General features: G+C 43.1%; 2 protein-coding genes across 2 annotated transcripts; one reads left to right on the top strand and one right to left on the bottom strand.

Moving 5' to 3' along the window:
* Nucleotides 1-693: 693 nt before the first annotated feature.
* Nucleotides 694-8,234, top strand: LOC310943987 (uncharacterized protein; the record flags this gene model as incomplete). Its single annotated transcript, XM_083909683.1, has 4 exons — nucleotides 694-1,167; nucleotides 2,705-2,869; nucleotides 5,050-5,174; nucleotides 6,257-8,234. The coding sequence occupies 4 exons, from the start codon at nucleotides 694-696 to the stop codon at nucleotides 8,232-8,234; spliced, it is 2,742 nt and encodes a 913-aa protein (XP_083765809.1).
* A 2,396-nt stretch (nucleotides 8,235-10,630) lies between these two features.
* Nucleotides 10,631-13,277, bottom strand: lgsn (lengsin, lens protein with glutamine synthetase domain; the record flags this gene model as incomplete). The annotated part of the gene is made up of 4 exons (XM_083909684.1): nucleotides 10,631-11,942; nucleotides 12,101-12,267; nucleotides 12,512-13,100; nucleotides 13,254-13,277. 4 exons carry the CDS (start codon nucleotides 13,275-13,277, stop codon nucleotides 10,749-10,751), a joined length of 1,974 nt encoding a protein of 657 aa, XP_083765810.1. The 3' UTR covers nucleotides 10,631-10,748.
* Between the last annotated feature and the right edge of the window lie 1,141 nt (nucleotides 13,278-14,418).

Raw genomic sequence — 14,418 nt, forward strand, 5'->3', positions numbered from 1 at the left:
TGCAGTGTGACAGGAAAACTTTAAAAAGTGTTTAAAAAAATCTGTTTATGAGAATATACAAAATATAACTTTTAAATAAATATAAGGATGAAGAGTTTAAAATCCTTTAAATGTGTAACTATTTTTGTTGATGAGATGAATCTGAGTATAAATGGACACAAACTGTTCTGTGAGTCCAGATCCACAGAGAAGACAGAAGGTAAACAAACCTGCTCCTGACACACAGGTGAGCTCAGGGGGGCGGGGCCTAATGTGTCAGTGGAGTTAACAGGGCAGGTACAGCACACACACACACACACACACACACACACACACCACAGACACACACACACACACACACCACAGACCACAGGAAAGTCGGCCTTTCACCAGGTAAGACTTTGACTTTTCTCTCTGCACAGACCTGAGCAGTGAATGAATGAATGTGAGTGAATAAGAGTGAATATGAGTGAGTGTGTGAGTGTGTGAGTGTGTGAGTGCTCCTGCTCCAGGCTAACTGCTTACAGGAGTCATCACATGACTCCATGAACATGTTGATCTAGCTGAATCACACTGGACAGACAGGTTTTCATGTCTTTAACTGCTCTCTCTCTCTCTCTCTCTCTCTCTCTCATTGAGGTTTCCAGTGTGTGTTGTGGCTGCATGCTTCACACACACTCGCACACACACACACACACACACACACTCAGGACCATGACGTCCGGCCTGTCGGGCCTGTCCTCTCTGAAGGAAGACGACAGTCCTCTGTACGTCCAGCCTCACTACAAAGAAACGTACCGCCTGGCCATCTACGCTCTGCTCTGTGGAGGTCGAGACGCCTACGAGGAGTTCCTGAGCGCCGAGCAGATCAGCCACTTCCTGTCGGAGGAGGAGATCTTCTTCATCCTGCAGAACGCAGAGTCCCCGTCGGCGGAGGACGATGACGGCGGCGGCGGCGGCGGCGGCGACGACGACGCAGAGGTCAGAGAGGTCACGGCCGAGGCGTTCAGCCCCTCCACGTACTTCCCCATGGAGTCGGACGAGGAGGTGCCGGACCTGGACCTGGGCTGGCCCGAGGTCACGCTGGACGGCACCGACACCAGCATCAGTCTGCTGTTCCAGCCGCCCAGAGAGAGCACGCCCAGCATCAAGGAGGTGGTTCGCAAGCAGATCCAGGAGGCCAGGAAGGTGAGGACACACAGATACTGAGCTGTGTTAATGACTGTTAATGACTGTTAATGAGGACACACACGCACACACACGCACACACACACACACACACACACACACAAACACACACTCGCAGGTGTGTGAGGACTCTCACTGACTTCCTTTCATATGTAAAGTCCTGAAAGAAAAACCTGATCACTTTAAGATCAGGTTTTGGTCTCTGGTCCTGACAAGATCAGTGTTTATGACAGAAAAATGAATGCACACACACACACATTCACACTCTCTCTCTCACACTCAAACACACACACACACACACACACACACACACACTCAGAGACAAAGAGAAAGTTCAAAACTACAAAAGCATTTTATCAAACACACAATGAAAGGCGTTGGTTTAACTCAGAGGAGAAGAAATATCACCGCATACTTCAGTGTAGTGCACACACACACACACGCACGCACACACACACTCACACACCCACACACACACACACACACACCCACACACACACACACACACACACACACACACACACACACACACACACACACTGACTACAACATTTCTTTTCAAATGTTAAAGCTTCTAATATGATGATAATTACAGATATAATCACAGAATTAAAGTCAAATAATGAAATAAAACATAGATTTTCAGTGTGAATGTGCGCGTGTGTGTGCGTGTGTGTGTGTGTGTGTGTGTGTGTGCGCTAGCGTGTGCGTGTGTGTGTGTGTGTGTGTGTGTGTGAAGGTCAGAGCTGCTCAGACTCGCTCATAGTTGAGTCTGTCAGGAAAGAAATGTTGACATTTAACACATTTTAACACATTTTAACAGCAAGAAAATACATTGTTTTTTGTATCCAAACCTTTATTTAAAGCTGGAGTAAGTGACATATTTGAACACATTAACAGTCTGACATTTATCATCAGATCCTCAGATCACATCATGAGGGAGAAAGTAAAGACCTGAGGCCACTCATTAGTGATGATTTAAATAATAAAGAAACATCACAGTCTGTGTTTGAGCTTCACTCTGAACACGATGTAAAGATTCAACAGTTTAAACAGTTTCACATGAAGACGAGTCACGACTTGTGCTCGATATTAAGATCCACGACGAAGACGACGACGACTCCAGAGACGTGAAATATAGATTCACTCTCACTCATCGTCTACATATAACACATTTAAATGTTCAACCAAATACAATATAAAGTTATAAATACAAATACAATACGGACATAATATCAAAGTACAATATAACACCAAACAAAAACCTGTGTGTCTGCTGAGAAAACTGTTTTTAATCCGTTATATTTAAAAAAGTCAGTGAAAGAGATTTTATGTGTGTTTTCTTCATGATTCACTGAGTTTCACCAAAGTCCACAGAGAAAATCAGTCACTGAGGTAAATATGAACAAAGACGTTCAAACACTGACGTGATGATCAACTCTGATGTTTGTTCACTGGTTTTCTCCATGAAGGACTTTGGTGTGGGAGAGTGAGTGAGTGAGTGAGTGAGTGAGTAACCGTCCCTGTGTGTCTCCAGGTCATCGCCATAGCGATGGACATCTTCACCGACGTGGACATTTTCAAAGAGGTCGTCAGCGCCACCCTGAGGGGCGTGGTGGTCTACATCCTCCTGGACGACGCCCAGTTCTCCAGCTTCCTCACCATGTCTCACAGAGTGGGCGTCAACATCCAGGAGCTCAAGGTCAGCGTCACGTCTGTGTTTAAATACACACTTTATACGTTTATGTACACAAGAAAATACTGCAGTACACAGAGTCTCATATACTTTACAATCTGAATATGTGACCTATAAACACACAGCCTCAGGACGTCCATATAAGGAGTTGTGTGTTATTCCCACAGTTTACAGCACAAACAAGAGCTTTGTTTATTTATTTACTTATCTATTTATTTATTTATTTACCATGAGTCAGACTTTAGAGGAAGTGGAATTAGCTGATTATGTTAAACATAATGTTGTGTTTGTGTTTGGACGGAACACTCTGGTGGTCATGAGAGGAACTGCAGTGATGAGGTGAAGAGGTCAAAGTGAAGGAAGCTACTGTTTAGATTATATTATTATTATCTGTGTTTTCTCTCATGTCTGTTTATCTGCTTTAATGGTTTGTTAACGTCTGCATGGAGATGATTTCAGACCCGTCTGTGTTTTTGTTTGTCTGTTTGTTTGTTTATCTGTTTATTTATATGTTTATTTGTCTGTTTGTCTGCCTGGTTGGTTGTTTAATGTTTAATCTGCAGATTACACACAGATTTAACAGATTTAACGGTGGTTGATTAAGGCCTGAAATGTTTTGGAGGACGTGATAAAATGTGACTTTTGAATATTCAGACATTTATGAGCCTCGTGACATGATAATAATAATAATAATAACAATAATAATAACAATAATGAGGTGACAGATTGTTTGGTCTTGGTTGACGCTCAGTGTTTTTCACACAGATCTGATGTTTTCTTGCACATTTCTTCACAGCTTTGTTAGACCGTGGTGGACGTTTGAAATCGGCTGAGTTTCATTCCAGTTGTGAGTCTGAATCACAAAGAGTTAAACAACAGTCACAGTAACAACGTTGACTGAGCGACGAAAGAGAAAAAAGACGATTGAAGTCGACGTTTAATGTCATTTTTAATATCGTGCAGAGACGTTTGTTTACATGTGTTTGTGTGGTTTTCTTACAGAGTGAATAACAGATGAGCACAGAATCACCTCAGAGCGTTTATTTAAAAACATTCAAATCACCTCAGTCTTTAACTCCAGTTCAGTCCAGTTTGGTTCAGTTTGGTGTTGATTAAGCTGTGAATCTAAAACTATAATTCATCTCTATCATCCCACTGTGTCTCTTCTGTCCACAGTCCAGAACTCAACTCTGCTGACAATGAGTTTTAATGAAAATGGCTGCACACACTGATTTAAGTGTAAAACCATATATATGTATATATATATATGTATATATATATATACATATATATATATGTGTGTGTGTGTATCGGTGTAAACTGCAAAGATGAGAGTCTAATTGATGAGATTGAGAAACTCCTCCTCTGGTCGTGTGTTTGCAGAAGTGTTGCCTGTGGACGACCTTTCTGTTGTTGGCAGGAGGATTTAAGAGTCTCAGTCTGACATTTGCTCCACGCCCTTTGTGGAAACAGCGATGTTTACCGCGCTGTTTCCACGTCGTCTTCGTCTCTGTGCTGTGAAGCAGCCGGAGGACACGACTGATGGTGGAGCTGGATTTTCCTGTCGAGCAGAAACATCAGATGCTGATGTTTGAACGCTGAAGTCGTCACAGTGAACACAGTGAACACAGTGAACACGTCTCTGAGAGCTCAGTGTAAATCACATAGCCAGTAGCCACATCCAAATACCTGAGAAAAGACTGAGACACAAGTTTAATCTTGTCCAGAATTATAAAGGGTGTGTGAGTTATCAGTGTTGAAGCCAATAGTCATGAATATTTTAATTGATTTGTCGTTTACAGTTTCAGACATTGACGATGTCTTCTTTCTTCTCTCTGTGAGATTATCCTTGGTTTATGTCTCAGATCAAACCCTGTGAAGATCATCTGAACATCATGTCTCTGCAGATTCTCTGAACTCTGAGTCTGTGAAGCTTCCGTTTGTCAGCAGGATTTTTCACATTCCATCTTCTGATGCAATGCTGTTCTTTTCTAAAGCTAATGACACATGAAGCTGCACGACATGAGAGGTCACTGTTATTATGTCAGTCAGGTCATTTATTTCATTATTGTTTCCTGGTCTTTAGAATAATCTGCATCTACTTTAGAACGTCGAGATTCTCCTTCAGTTTGACTTGTCTTTGCTTCCTCAGGCTAACGTGGCTAACTCTCTGTTTTGTCTGTCAGAACATCCGGGTTCGGACCGTCCAGGGTCAACAGTACCAGTGTCAGTCTGGAGTGAAGTTTTATGGAGAAATGGAGCAGAAGTTTATCCTGATCGACTGTCAGACAGTTTTATATGGAACGTACAGGTCAGTCTATCTATCTATCTATCTATCTATCTATCTATCTATCTATCTATCTATCTATCTATCTATCTATCTATCTATCTATCTATCTATCTATCTATCTATCTATCTATCTATCTATCTATCTATCTATCTATCTATCTATCTATCTAGAACCTTTTTATAAAGGTTCCACCAAGAACCCTTTATTCATGAAAGGGCCTTTAAAGGGTTCTCTGGCTCAAAATGGTTCTTACTGGAACCATTAATGTTACCAAGAACTCTTGAAAAACCTTTTCTTTGGGAAAGGTAAAGCAAATGGTTCCAGATAGAACCTCAGCCCTTGTAGAAGGACCCTTTTGGAACCCTTATTTCTAAGAGTCTATCTATCTATCTACACTTAGAAATAAAAGTGCTAAGTAGAACCATATAAGGTTCTTCGGCTTGTCCTCATAGGAGAACCCTATTTGGCTTCCACCTGGAACCCTTTTGGAGGGTTCCACCAAGAACCTTTTTAAAAACCCTTTATTCAGGAAAGGGGTTTTAAAGGGTTCTCTGAATCAAAATGGTCCTTACTGGAACCATTAGTGTTACCAAGAACCCTTCGGGAAAGGCTTTTTCAGAAGCAAATGGTTCCAGGTAGAACCTCAGCCCTTGTCGAAGGAACCTTTTGGAACCCTTATTTCTAAGATTCTATCTATCTATCTATCTGCACTGAGAAATAAAAGTGATCAGTAGAACAATATAAGGTTCTTAGGCTTATCCTCTTGAACCCTTTTTGGCTTCAGGTAGAACCTTTTTATCAAGGTTCCACCTGGAACCCTTTCTTCAGGAAAGGGTTTTTCCAGAAGCAAATGGTTCCAGGTAGAACCTCTGCCATTGTAGAAGACCCCTTACGTCTAAGAGTCTATCTATCTATCTATCTATCTATCTATCTATCTATCTATCTATCTATCTATCTATCTATCTATCTATCTATCTATCTATCTATCTATCTATCTATCTATCTATCTATCTATCTATCTATCTATCTATCTATCTATCTATCTATCTATCTATCTATCTATCTATCTTGTGTTGACAGCGTCTCCCTTTGACCCTTTCAGTTATACGTGGTCTTATGAGAAGATCCACCTCAGCATGGTTCTGGTGGTCACCGGTCAGCTGGTCAGCTCCTATGACGAGGAGTTCCGGCGTCTGTACGCTCGCTCCACGGTTCCCGAGGTTCTGTCCAGGGAGAAGCTGTCGACTCTGTACCTGAGAGACACGGTGACCTTACAGAGTCCAAACTCCAGCCAACTCTCCCTCCACCAGCTCCACACGACGCCCAGAGGTCTGCACGGCATCAGGAGCGCTCAGGACGACAGGCTGAACAACGCCGCTAACGTGCTAACGAGAGGCGTCAGCGTCCAGGACCGTCTTCATCAGTCTCACTGTCCTGAGATGGGGACGCTGGTGCGAGGACACAGTTATGGCGGAGAGCTGCAGAAGCTGAACTCAATGACTCGACTCAGGATGGGAACCAAGGACGTCGGATCACATGACCGGACTAAGTCTCACCTGAGAGGGGGGGGCAGGTTATCTCAGCAGCACCTTCGCCATCGCTCTCGCTACGGCACGGACCAGAACCTCATCCCGTTCAACTCGGAAACCTCGCTGAACCGGTGGAAGATGGACACGTACTTTAACGAAAACGAGGCTCCTCTGGACGCTTCCACGGACGCTCTGTCGCCGCTCGTCTCGCCGTACAGCAGCCACACGGGTTTGAACGACCACCAGTCGCAGCTCATTCACAACAGATCCAGGGAGATTAAGACCAGGCTGGAGGAGATGAGGCAAAAGAGGTTGAGTCTGCAGGATTATACCAACCTCAGGCAGAGCCAAGAGTCCCTGAGGTCCACGTACCAGACTCTAGAAAGACCCAAATACATGTCGTCACTGAGGAATCTGGACGTGAAGCAAAGCGGGGCGGAGTTAGATCCACAGGCACAAAATGGCCGTGTTGTGGATTCGCCGATTCACAAAATCAGGGAGCGTGAGCGAGGCAGCGAGCCTCTGTCCAGGACTGTGTCAGCTGCTGATTTAGACATGAAAATGAGCGAACAGTCGCTCAAACTCTCTCATTTACAGACGAGCACTCTCAGCATCCAGCACCTGAGGACCATGGAGTCTCTGATGGAGATCCCTGAAGAGAAAGACAGTTCTAACACTCGCATCAACGTTTCAGACGTGACCCACAACGGATGTGAGGAAAGCAGCAAAGAAGAAACTGCAGATCCAAAAGGTAAAATAAGCTCTCCTGCAGAATCACAGCATACAGGTGAAGTCAGAGGGAGTCGTGGTTCTCTCGGGAAACTGGCGAACAGTTCAGGCTCAGCTACTCCTAAAGAAAAGAAGAAGTCAGTTTCTAAAGATGTAGACCAATCACAGAAGGTCTCAAACCCAGAACATCAGCATTCATCAGAGACCAAGGGAAGTCACTCAGAAAAGAGACGAGAGGACGCGTCACTTCAGAGGAAGAACTCCATGAGGATGAAAGTCCAGTCCATGCTTTCGTCAGACGAAAAGAAAGAGAAAGCTTCTAAAAAAGAGGACAAGTCTGTCCACAGGAAGTCGTCGTTCAGATCACACAATACGTCAGGATCGAACCAACCTGTCAGAGGAGACCATTCACAGACGCCTGCTGCAGCACAAACGTCCAGGAAAGGTCAATCACCGACCACCTCCAGGGTGCACAACTCCAGCAGTCCAGCAGAGGGCGAGAGGCATAAAGCTGCGTTCCCACGGTTATCGCCTCATCGTTCGAGCAAGAGAAAGACGAACCTGACGTCTGAGCAGGATCGAGGCTCAAAGAACGATCTGGACGACGACGGGGCGACCGTTTACCAAACCAGGAGAGAGAAAGCTTACAGCAGGTACGAGTATCTGCTCAGCACTGAGAGGATTCCCATGGATAAATCCATGAGGATGACGAGCATGTATTCATCTGAGAGAGACGTCGACTATCAGACACAGAGCGGCACAGACAACAAACTGGGAAGATTCATGCAGCGAGTGGGAAATCTGATCGGTAAGAACAAGTGAAGGTTAACGTCAAAAACTGAAGTGGTGTCAGATCAACCTGGATCAGAACCATATGATTCCACTGCAGAGTCAGAGTCTTCAGGAGCAGAACAGAGTGTGTGGTTAGTTCAGTTTAAACTCACTGCATCGTTTGTGTAAACGGTGGTGAAGTGGAATTCTGTACCAGCAACATTTCACTGCACCCACACTGACATGATGATGATGATGATGATGATGATGATGGTGATGATGGGTGTGTCACATGTTTGGCAGCTGCAGCGATCAGAAGTTTGCAGAACAGTCTTTGACTTCACTCACTTCAGAGCAAGTGTTGCTAATGTGGCTAAAACAGTGGTGTCATGGTGGCTAATGTGTGTGTTGTTGATGAACTCTGTCACAGGGAGGACAGACGCAAGTTAGCTACAAGCTAACGCTCTAAAACTAACTCTGTAAAAACTAGGCCGTTGGGCCTTGGTTCTGTTTCCAGTCTCCTTCTGTACGTGAATTCACAGCTTGAACCTTTACATGGACCGAGATGTCACTTTAGAGCATGTGTGTCAAACTCAAGGTCCGGGGGCCAAGTGTGGTCCGCCACCTCATTCTATGTGGCCCGCGAGTGATTAATTGGTCTTAAAAATCTGTGTTAAAATAGGTCTGTGCTGTTTTAAGGCGTGCGTTGACTATAAACTACATTTCCCACGATGCACGGCACGGCAAAGTGACGACACCGCCACTAGATCACAGTGTATCATTGTATATGCATCATGCCATGAGTGAAATAAGTAATAAATACAGAAAGAAAATACAAAGTTATTTATCAACATGTTACAGAGTAGTTATCTTTATTTTACATGATATTTGGTTACATTTAGTTACATTTATTGTGTATGACAGTAACATCTGACCCTTTGAGGGTAACATTATGACCCTCAGTGAACATGAGTTTGACACCTCTGCTTTAGAGGATTATTGGTTGTTTTTTTCATGTTGTGGCTAAGAACTTAGTAGGGAAGATTTAATTTCTGACATTAAATCATTAGGCAGCATCAGATAACATTTAGTGACATGTTATTTTACCCTAAACATGGTAAACACCAGTCTCTAAAAGCAGAGAGAATATGATGGTGAAGCTTCTAATGATTCTATCAAGAAGCTGAACTGTAAATGATTATTTGGTTTGTTTGTGAATGTGTTCAAACGTATGTTCAGTCCAGAACGGCTGCACTTATACTTCTGTTCAATGTCATCATCAGTTTAAAGGTTTACACGTTCAACAGAATATTTGTTCTCACTGAAACACGACCCACATCCTGTACCACATTATCTGATATTATTTATTGTACAAAATAGGTTTAGACTTAAACTCTGTTAACAACTATTGTAATGTATAAAACTCGTCTGCAAAGATAAGGTACCATAAACAAGAATAACCAGGTTTAATTAACCATTAAAGTGAATATGTGGTTTTGTGGTTAAAGAATGATTATAGATGTTGAAAGTGTTTCATTAAACAAACCTGTTTTACGAGCTTTTACAGTTTGTTTTCTTCTTGAGAGAAAGACGAGAGCGTTAAAATATAAAGCTTTTTAAAACTTAAAGCACAAAATTGGGAAAATTTCACAATTTGTACAAAAATGTGAATTAAAAACCCAAATACTGACAATACTGTAAAAATATTCACTGTAAGTATTAAAAATACAATTAAAAAACGTTGTATGTAAATGTGTATTATTGTTGTTTTATCATTGGGGACAGAAACAGTGTGAAGACTGATGTGTCTATGAAGTATCTTCATGTTTAGAGCAGAAAAACTTTATTTAAAATACTAACATGAAGCGATGGATGGTTAAACACAGATGGTGAAGCCAAAAGAAAGAAAAAACATTGTTAAATACACAGATCCAGATGATTTTGTTTGTTTGTACCTTTATTTTGAAATGATTCTGACATTTTAATGTTGATAATATTGATACAGGTTTGGACATTTATATGTTAACATTGTTTCCTCATCGTTTTTATTGTGTGTTTGAACAAACTCCAGCAGCAACAAGACTTTATCTGGATCAGCAATTCCCATAGTGTGGGCTACGGCCCCCTAGTGGGACAAGCCGGGTACTGCATGTGCCAGTACCTGCAGCATTTATTTATTACATATGAAGAAATAAATAGATTTGATTGCGTTTGTTTGATAATGAAGTTTTAAGTTGCTGTAAAATATCAGTTATAGATTTTAAGAAACAATTGAATTATGTGTTATTTTTCTATGAAAGTAATTCAGTATTTCTACACAATGTACATTTGTTCATTTTAAACAATTTTTTTTATTTTTGTTGATGGATAATTATGCACTAAACCTCTCAAATATGACCACATGCACATGTTTAGCGATATGAAGTGAAGTGAGTTGATTATTAATTTGCACTGATGGTGATTTTTGAATCACCATATTTATATCTATGGGAATTGTTGATCCTCGTCTCGTGTGTTGATCAGATTTGTGATTTAAGGATTTCCAGATTCCAGGACTCTTCAGTTCTAGATGAAATACTCCAGACATTTGTTCCTCTCGTCGTCCAGTTCTTGGGTCTCGATCTCGTACTTTTTCATGGCGATGAAATACTGAACAAAGGGTTCTCCGAGCATGCTGCAGATCACGTGATCCTCACCCAGAGCCTCCAGAGCGTCGTCCAGCTTCACGGGAATTGCAAATTCCTTCTGCTGACCCGGGCCTTTGCTCAGAACGCTCTCAACGCTCAGGTTCCGTGTGATTCCGTCCAGTCCTGCAGCCACCGTAGCAGCCAGGGCGATGTAAGGGTTGGCCATGGCTGAACCCAGCTTGTTGTCTATGTGCGTCTCCCTCCCACCGTGGAATTTGATGTTGAAGGAGCTGCTGTTATCGTTGCAGCCACAGGTGGCGTACAGCGTCTGTTTGGGGTCTTTGAGCGTCTTGGCGATGTGACTTCGACAGCCGACTCCAGGCGACATCAGGCAGCTCAGGGCAGCAGAGTGTGTGAGGAGCCCGGCCAGCCATTTTCTGCCAATCTCAGACAGCTCGCCGACCTTCTCCCCGCCGTGGAAGAGGCTGCGTCGTCCGTTAGCGTCCCACAGACTGTGTGAGAGCACCCCGGCGTTGTTGAGGCCGTCGTCGGTGAAGAAGCTGGCAACGTAGCTGTGTTTACGAGCCATTTCTTTGATGCCAGTGCGGAAGGTGAAAGCACTGTCTGCAGCCGAGATCCCAAACTCTGGTCGCAGGTTGATCTCCATCTGACCGGGCCCGCTAGCAGAAGAGATGCTATCTATGTCTGCACCCATGCAGTACATGTTGTCCACCAGCTGCTGGAAGAAAGGCAGGTCGTGGTTGCTGAGCAGGGTGGTGGCAGGGAACAGCAGCATCTTTGGTCCGATCCGGTCCGGCGTTCCCAGGACACAGCATTCGTAGGTGAAGGAGCAGTGCAGGGAGAAGCCCAGGTTCTGGAGCTGGCCGAGGAGCTGCTTGGCGATGAGGCGTGGAGATGTTCGAAGAGGACTTCCTGTCACCGTGCAGGGGTCACAGATGACCCGGGCGGTTTGCTCCGCCCACGGCAGAACCCTGAAGGTCGAAAGGTCAGGAATCAAAAGGACGTCACTGCTGAAGTTTGTCGTGTTGACGTTGTCCACTTCACTGCTTTGTGTGCTCAGGGTTAGCTCAAGGTAACTTCTCGGCATCGGAACTCCGTACACGGCTTTCTCCTGTGGACGCAGGTAGGTAGATAGATAGATAGATAGATAGATAGATAGATAGATAGATAGATAGATAGATAGATAGATAGATAGATAGATAGATAGATAGATAGATAGATAGATAGATAGATAGATAGATAGATAGATAGATTGATTCATGAGCTTACATGGAAGAAGCGAACAGGTACAGTCTTGGACCTGGACACCCCGTGGAGATCAGTGGCCTCAAAGCGGACAAAGGTTGTGTTCTCTCGGGCGATCTGCTGCTTGATCTGCTCCATGGCTGCAGTGAACCTCTGGTTACCAGATAACTCCACTGTCGGGTTCCTGTTATCTGTGGAAAACAATTAAAAATGCACAGATAGAGTTTACTCCTCGGGTAAAGACTCAGGAGTTTATTTGAGATGAAACGAGAAACAGAAACAGTAAAAAATCATTACACAGCGAGCTTTAAATCACAACTTGACTCGAGCTGAAAACTCTTTGTCAAAGGTTCAGTGATTTTCTAACTTGTAGATTTTTCCAAACTTCAATCAAAACTAAACGTTTCTTGACGTTCCTTGAAGACCTTCACTGACCTGTATGAAAAGTCTCCTCCCAGGATGCACCACTCATGTCTGACGGCCTGTTGGTGTTGACATTAGACCTGAATGAGCTGGATGAATCCACACTGGGAGTCGTCTGAATAGACGTGCTCTCTCTGGAGCTGCTCCCCCTTCTGGAAGCTACAGGGTAGGGTTTGAATGTGCTGAGCACTCTTTGAGGTTTCCCATGTTCCTGATATCCACTGGGCCTCCCACCACCTTCTCCTCCACCCCTGCTGCTGCTCCTCCCATGGAGGTAGGTATAAGGAATCCCTGGCTTGCCCTCATCTTGTACCTGGATGCTGAGCAGAGGACTGTCTCTCAGCCTGGTCTTCAGCTCCTCCATGGTTTGTCTGGAGACATCGGGTTCCTTTGTCCGGTCGTGGTTCGTCCTGTGATCACCTCCTCGCTCCTGCAGCCTGGGAGGCAGAAGACCACCAGAGGACGGAGGGTGGATGATGGATGGACCTCGTCCTCCACTGCTGCTGCTGCTCCAGTCCACAGACGGCACATATCTCCCCGTCACCTTCACTCCCTTCTTGCTGCTCATCCCTGTGCCGTCGGTTTGGTCTTCGTTTCTTCTCTAAAACACAGAATGACATGAATGGTAAGACGTCAAAGATCAACTCTGAGATGTGACCGATCAAAATAATGCTTCAAAGACACTGAAAATAAAGCATTCTAATATATATATATATGTGTGTGCATGTATACGTTAAATATGTTAAATTGTTACCTTGAAATCTTCGGTTTCATTCATTTTTCTGTTTCATAAAAAGATGATTTGATAAATTTAAAGCCCTCATGTAAAGACGGAGCTTCTCACACACATTAATCTTTATAGACAATTGGTACAATAGAGATGTTTGAGAAGATTCTCTGATCCACAGAGTTCTCAGTGGAAGCTGCTGATGGACGCTGAGCCGTGGAGCTCTGAGCTCATTGGCTGATGCTCAGGACAATTCACTGAGGCTTTTGTGTTGCTGTAAAGAGAGAGAGCTGAGCTCAGCAGATCTGTGTCCGACAGACAGCAAAAGTGTTTGTTCCAGAGAAATGAATAAAACAACAACCGCACACTCACCAGTGACAGACAGTGGAATATTTCTGACTTTATCAGCTCAAATAACATTAAAAACACAGATGATTCTGATACAAAATAATCTTATTTATTTACATGTCTACAGGTTAACATCATGGTATTTTAGCTGCTTGTGGTTTGTTGAAATAATGATGGAGTTTTTTTATGCAGCGTTTTACACATGTGTAATGATCTTATCTTCCATTTTAGCAAGTCTGTAGAACACTAAAGGTCTGCTCTGCTCATGTTTTGGTCACAAAGACCATAGAAACTCTCTTGACGTTTATGATGAAGAATATCGTAATAAAGAATACAAGGAAACACAAGCGAGGCCCATTTCCTGGAACTAAAATGGAATGTGAGCTTGACTATGTGACGAATGTGTAAACATATATTTGTGTAAACCTGTTTCACAGTCTGCTCCAGAGTGTTTACAACACTTTGTAAACTTAGAGTCACACTCTTGGGATATTTAAACTTACTTTTGAGGATCTGTTGTTTTTCTATTTGGATTTGTGTTGTTTTTTTGTTCACTCTTGTCTTGTTTTTGTGTTTTCAAGGATTGCATGTTCTCAGCTGTTTTACTTTGTATTGTGTGCTCTTTCCTGTTTTATTTTGTAGGAGTGTCTTTAGTCCTGTTTTACTTCCTGCTCAGTGTCTCTGCTCACCATGTTTGTCTATTTTTATACATATTTACCATCAGTGACAGACATTTACAGAGTTTTTATTTCATTTAGAGCGTATGAAAAATATAATTGTTTTTATTTCAGGTGCATCAAGTCCAAAATATATTTTTTACAGATTTTTTTTAGCTTAGATCTGG

The sequence above is a fragment of the Microchirus variegatus genome (genome assembly GCF_963457635.1).
Source record: "Microchirus variegatus genome assembly, chromosome: 23".
NCBI lineage: Eukaryota > Metazoa > Chordata > Actinopteri > Pleuronectiformes > Soleidae > Microchirus > Microchirus variegatus.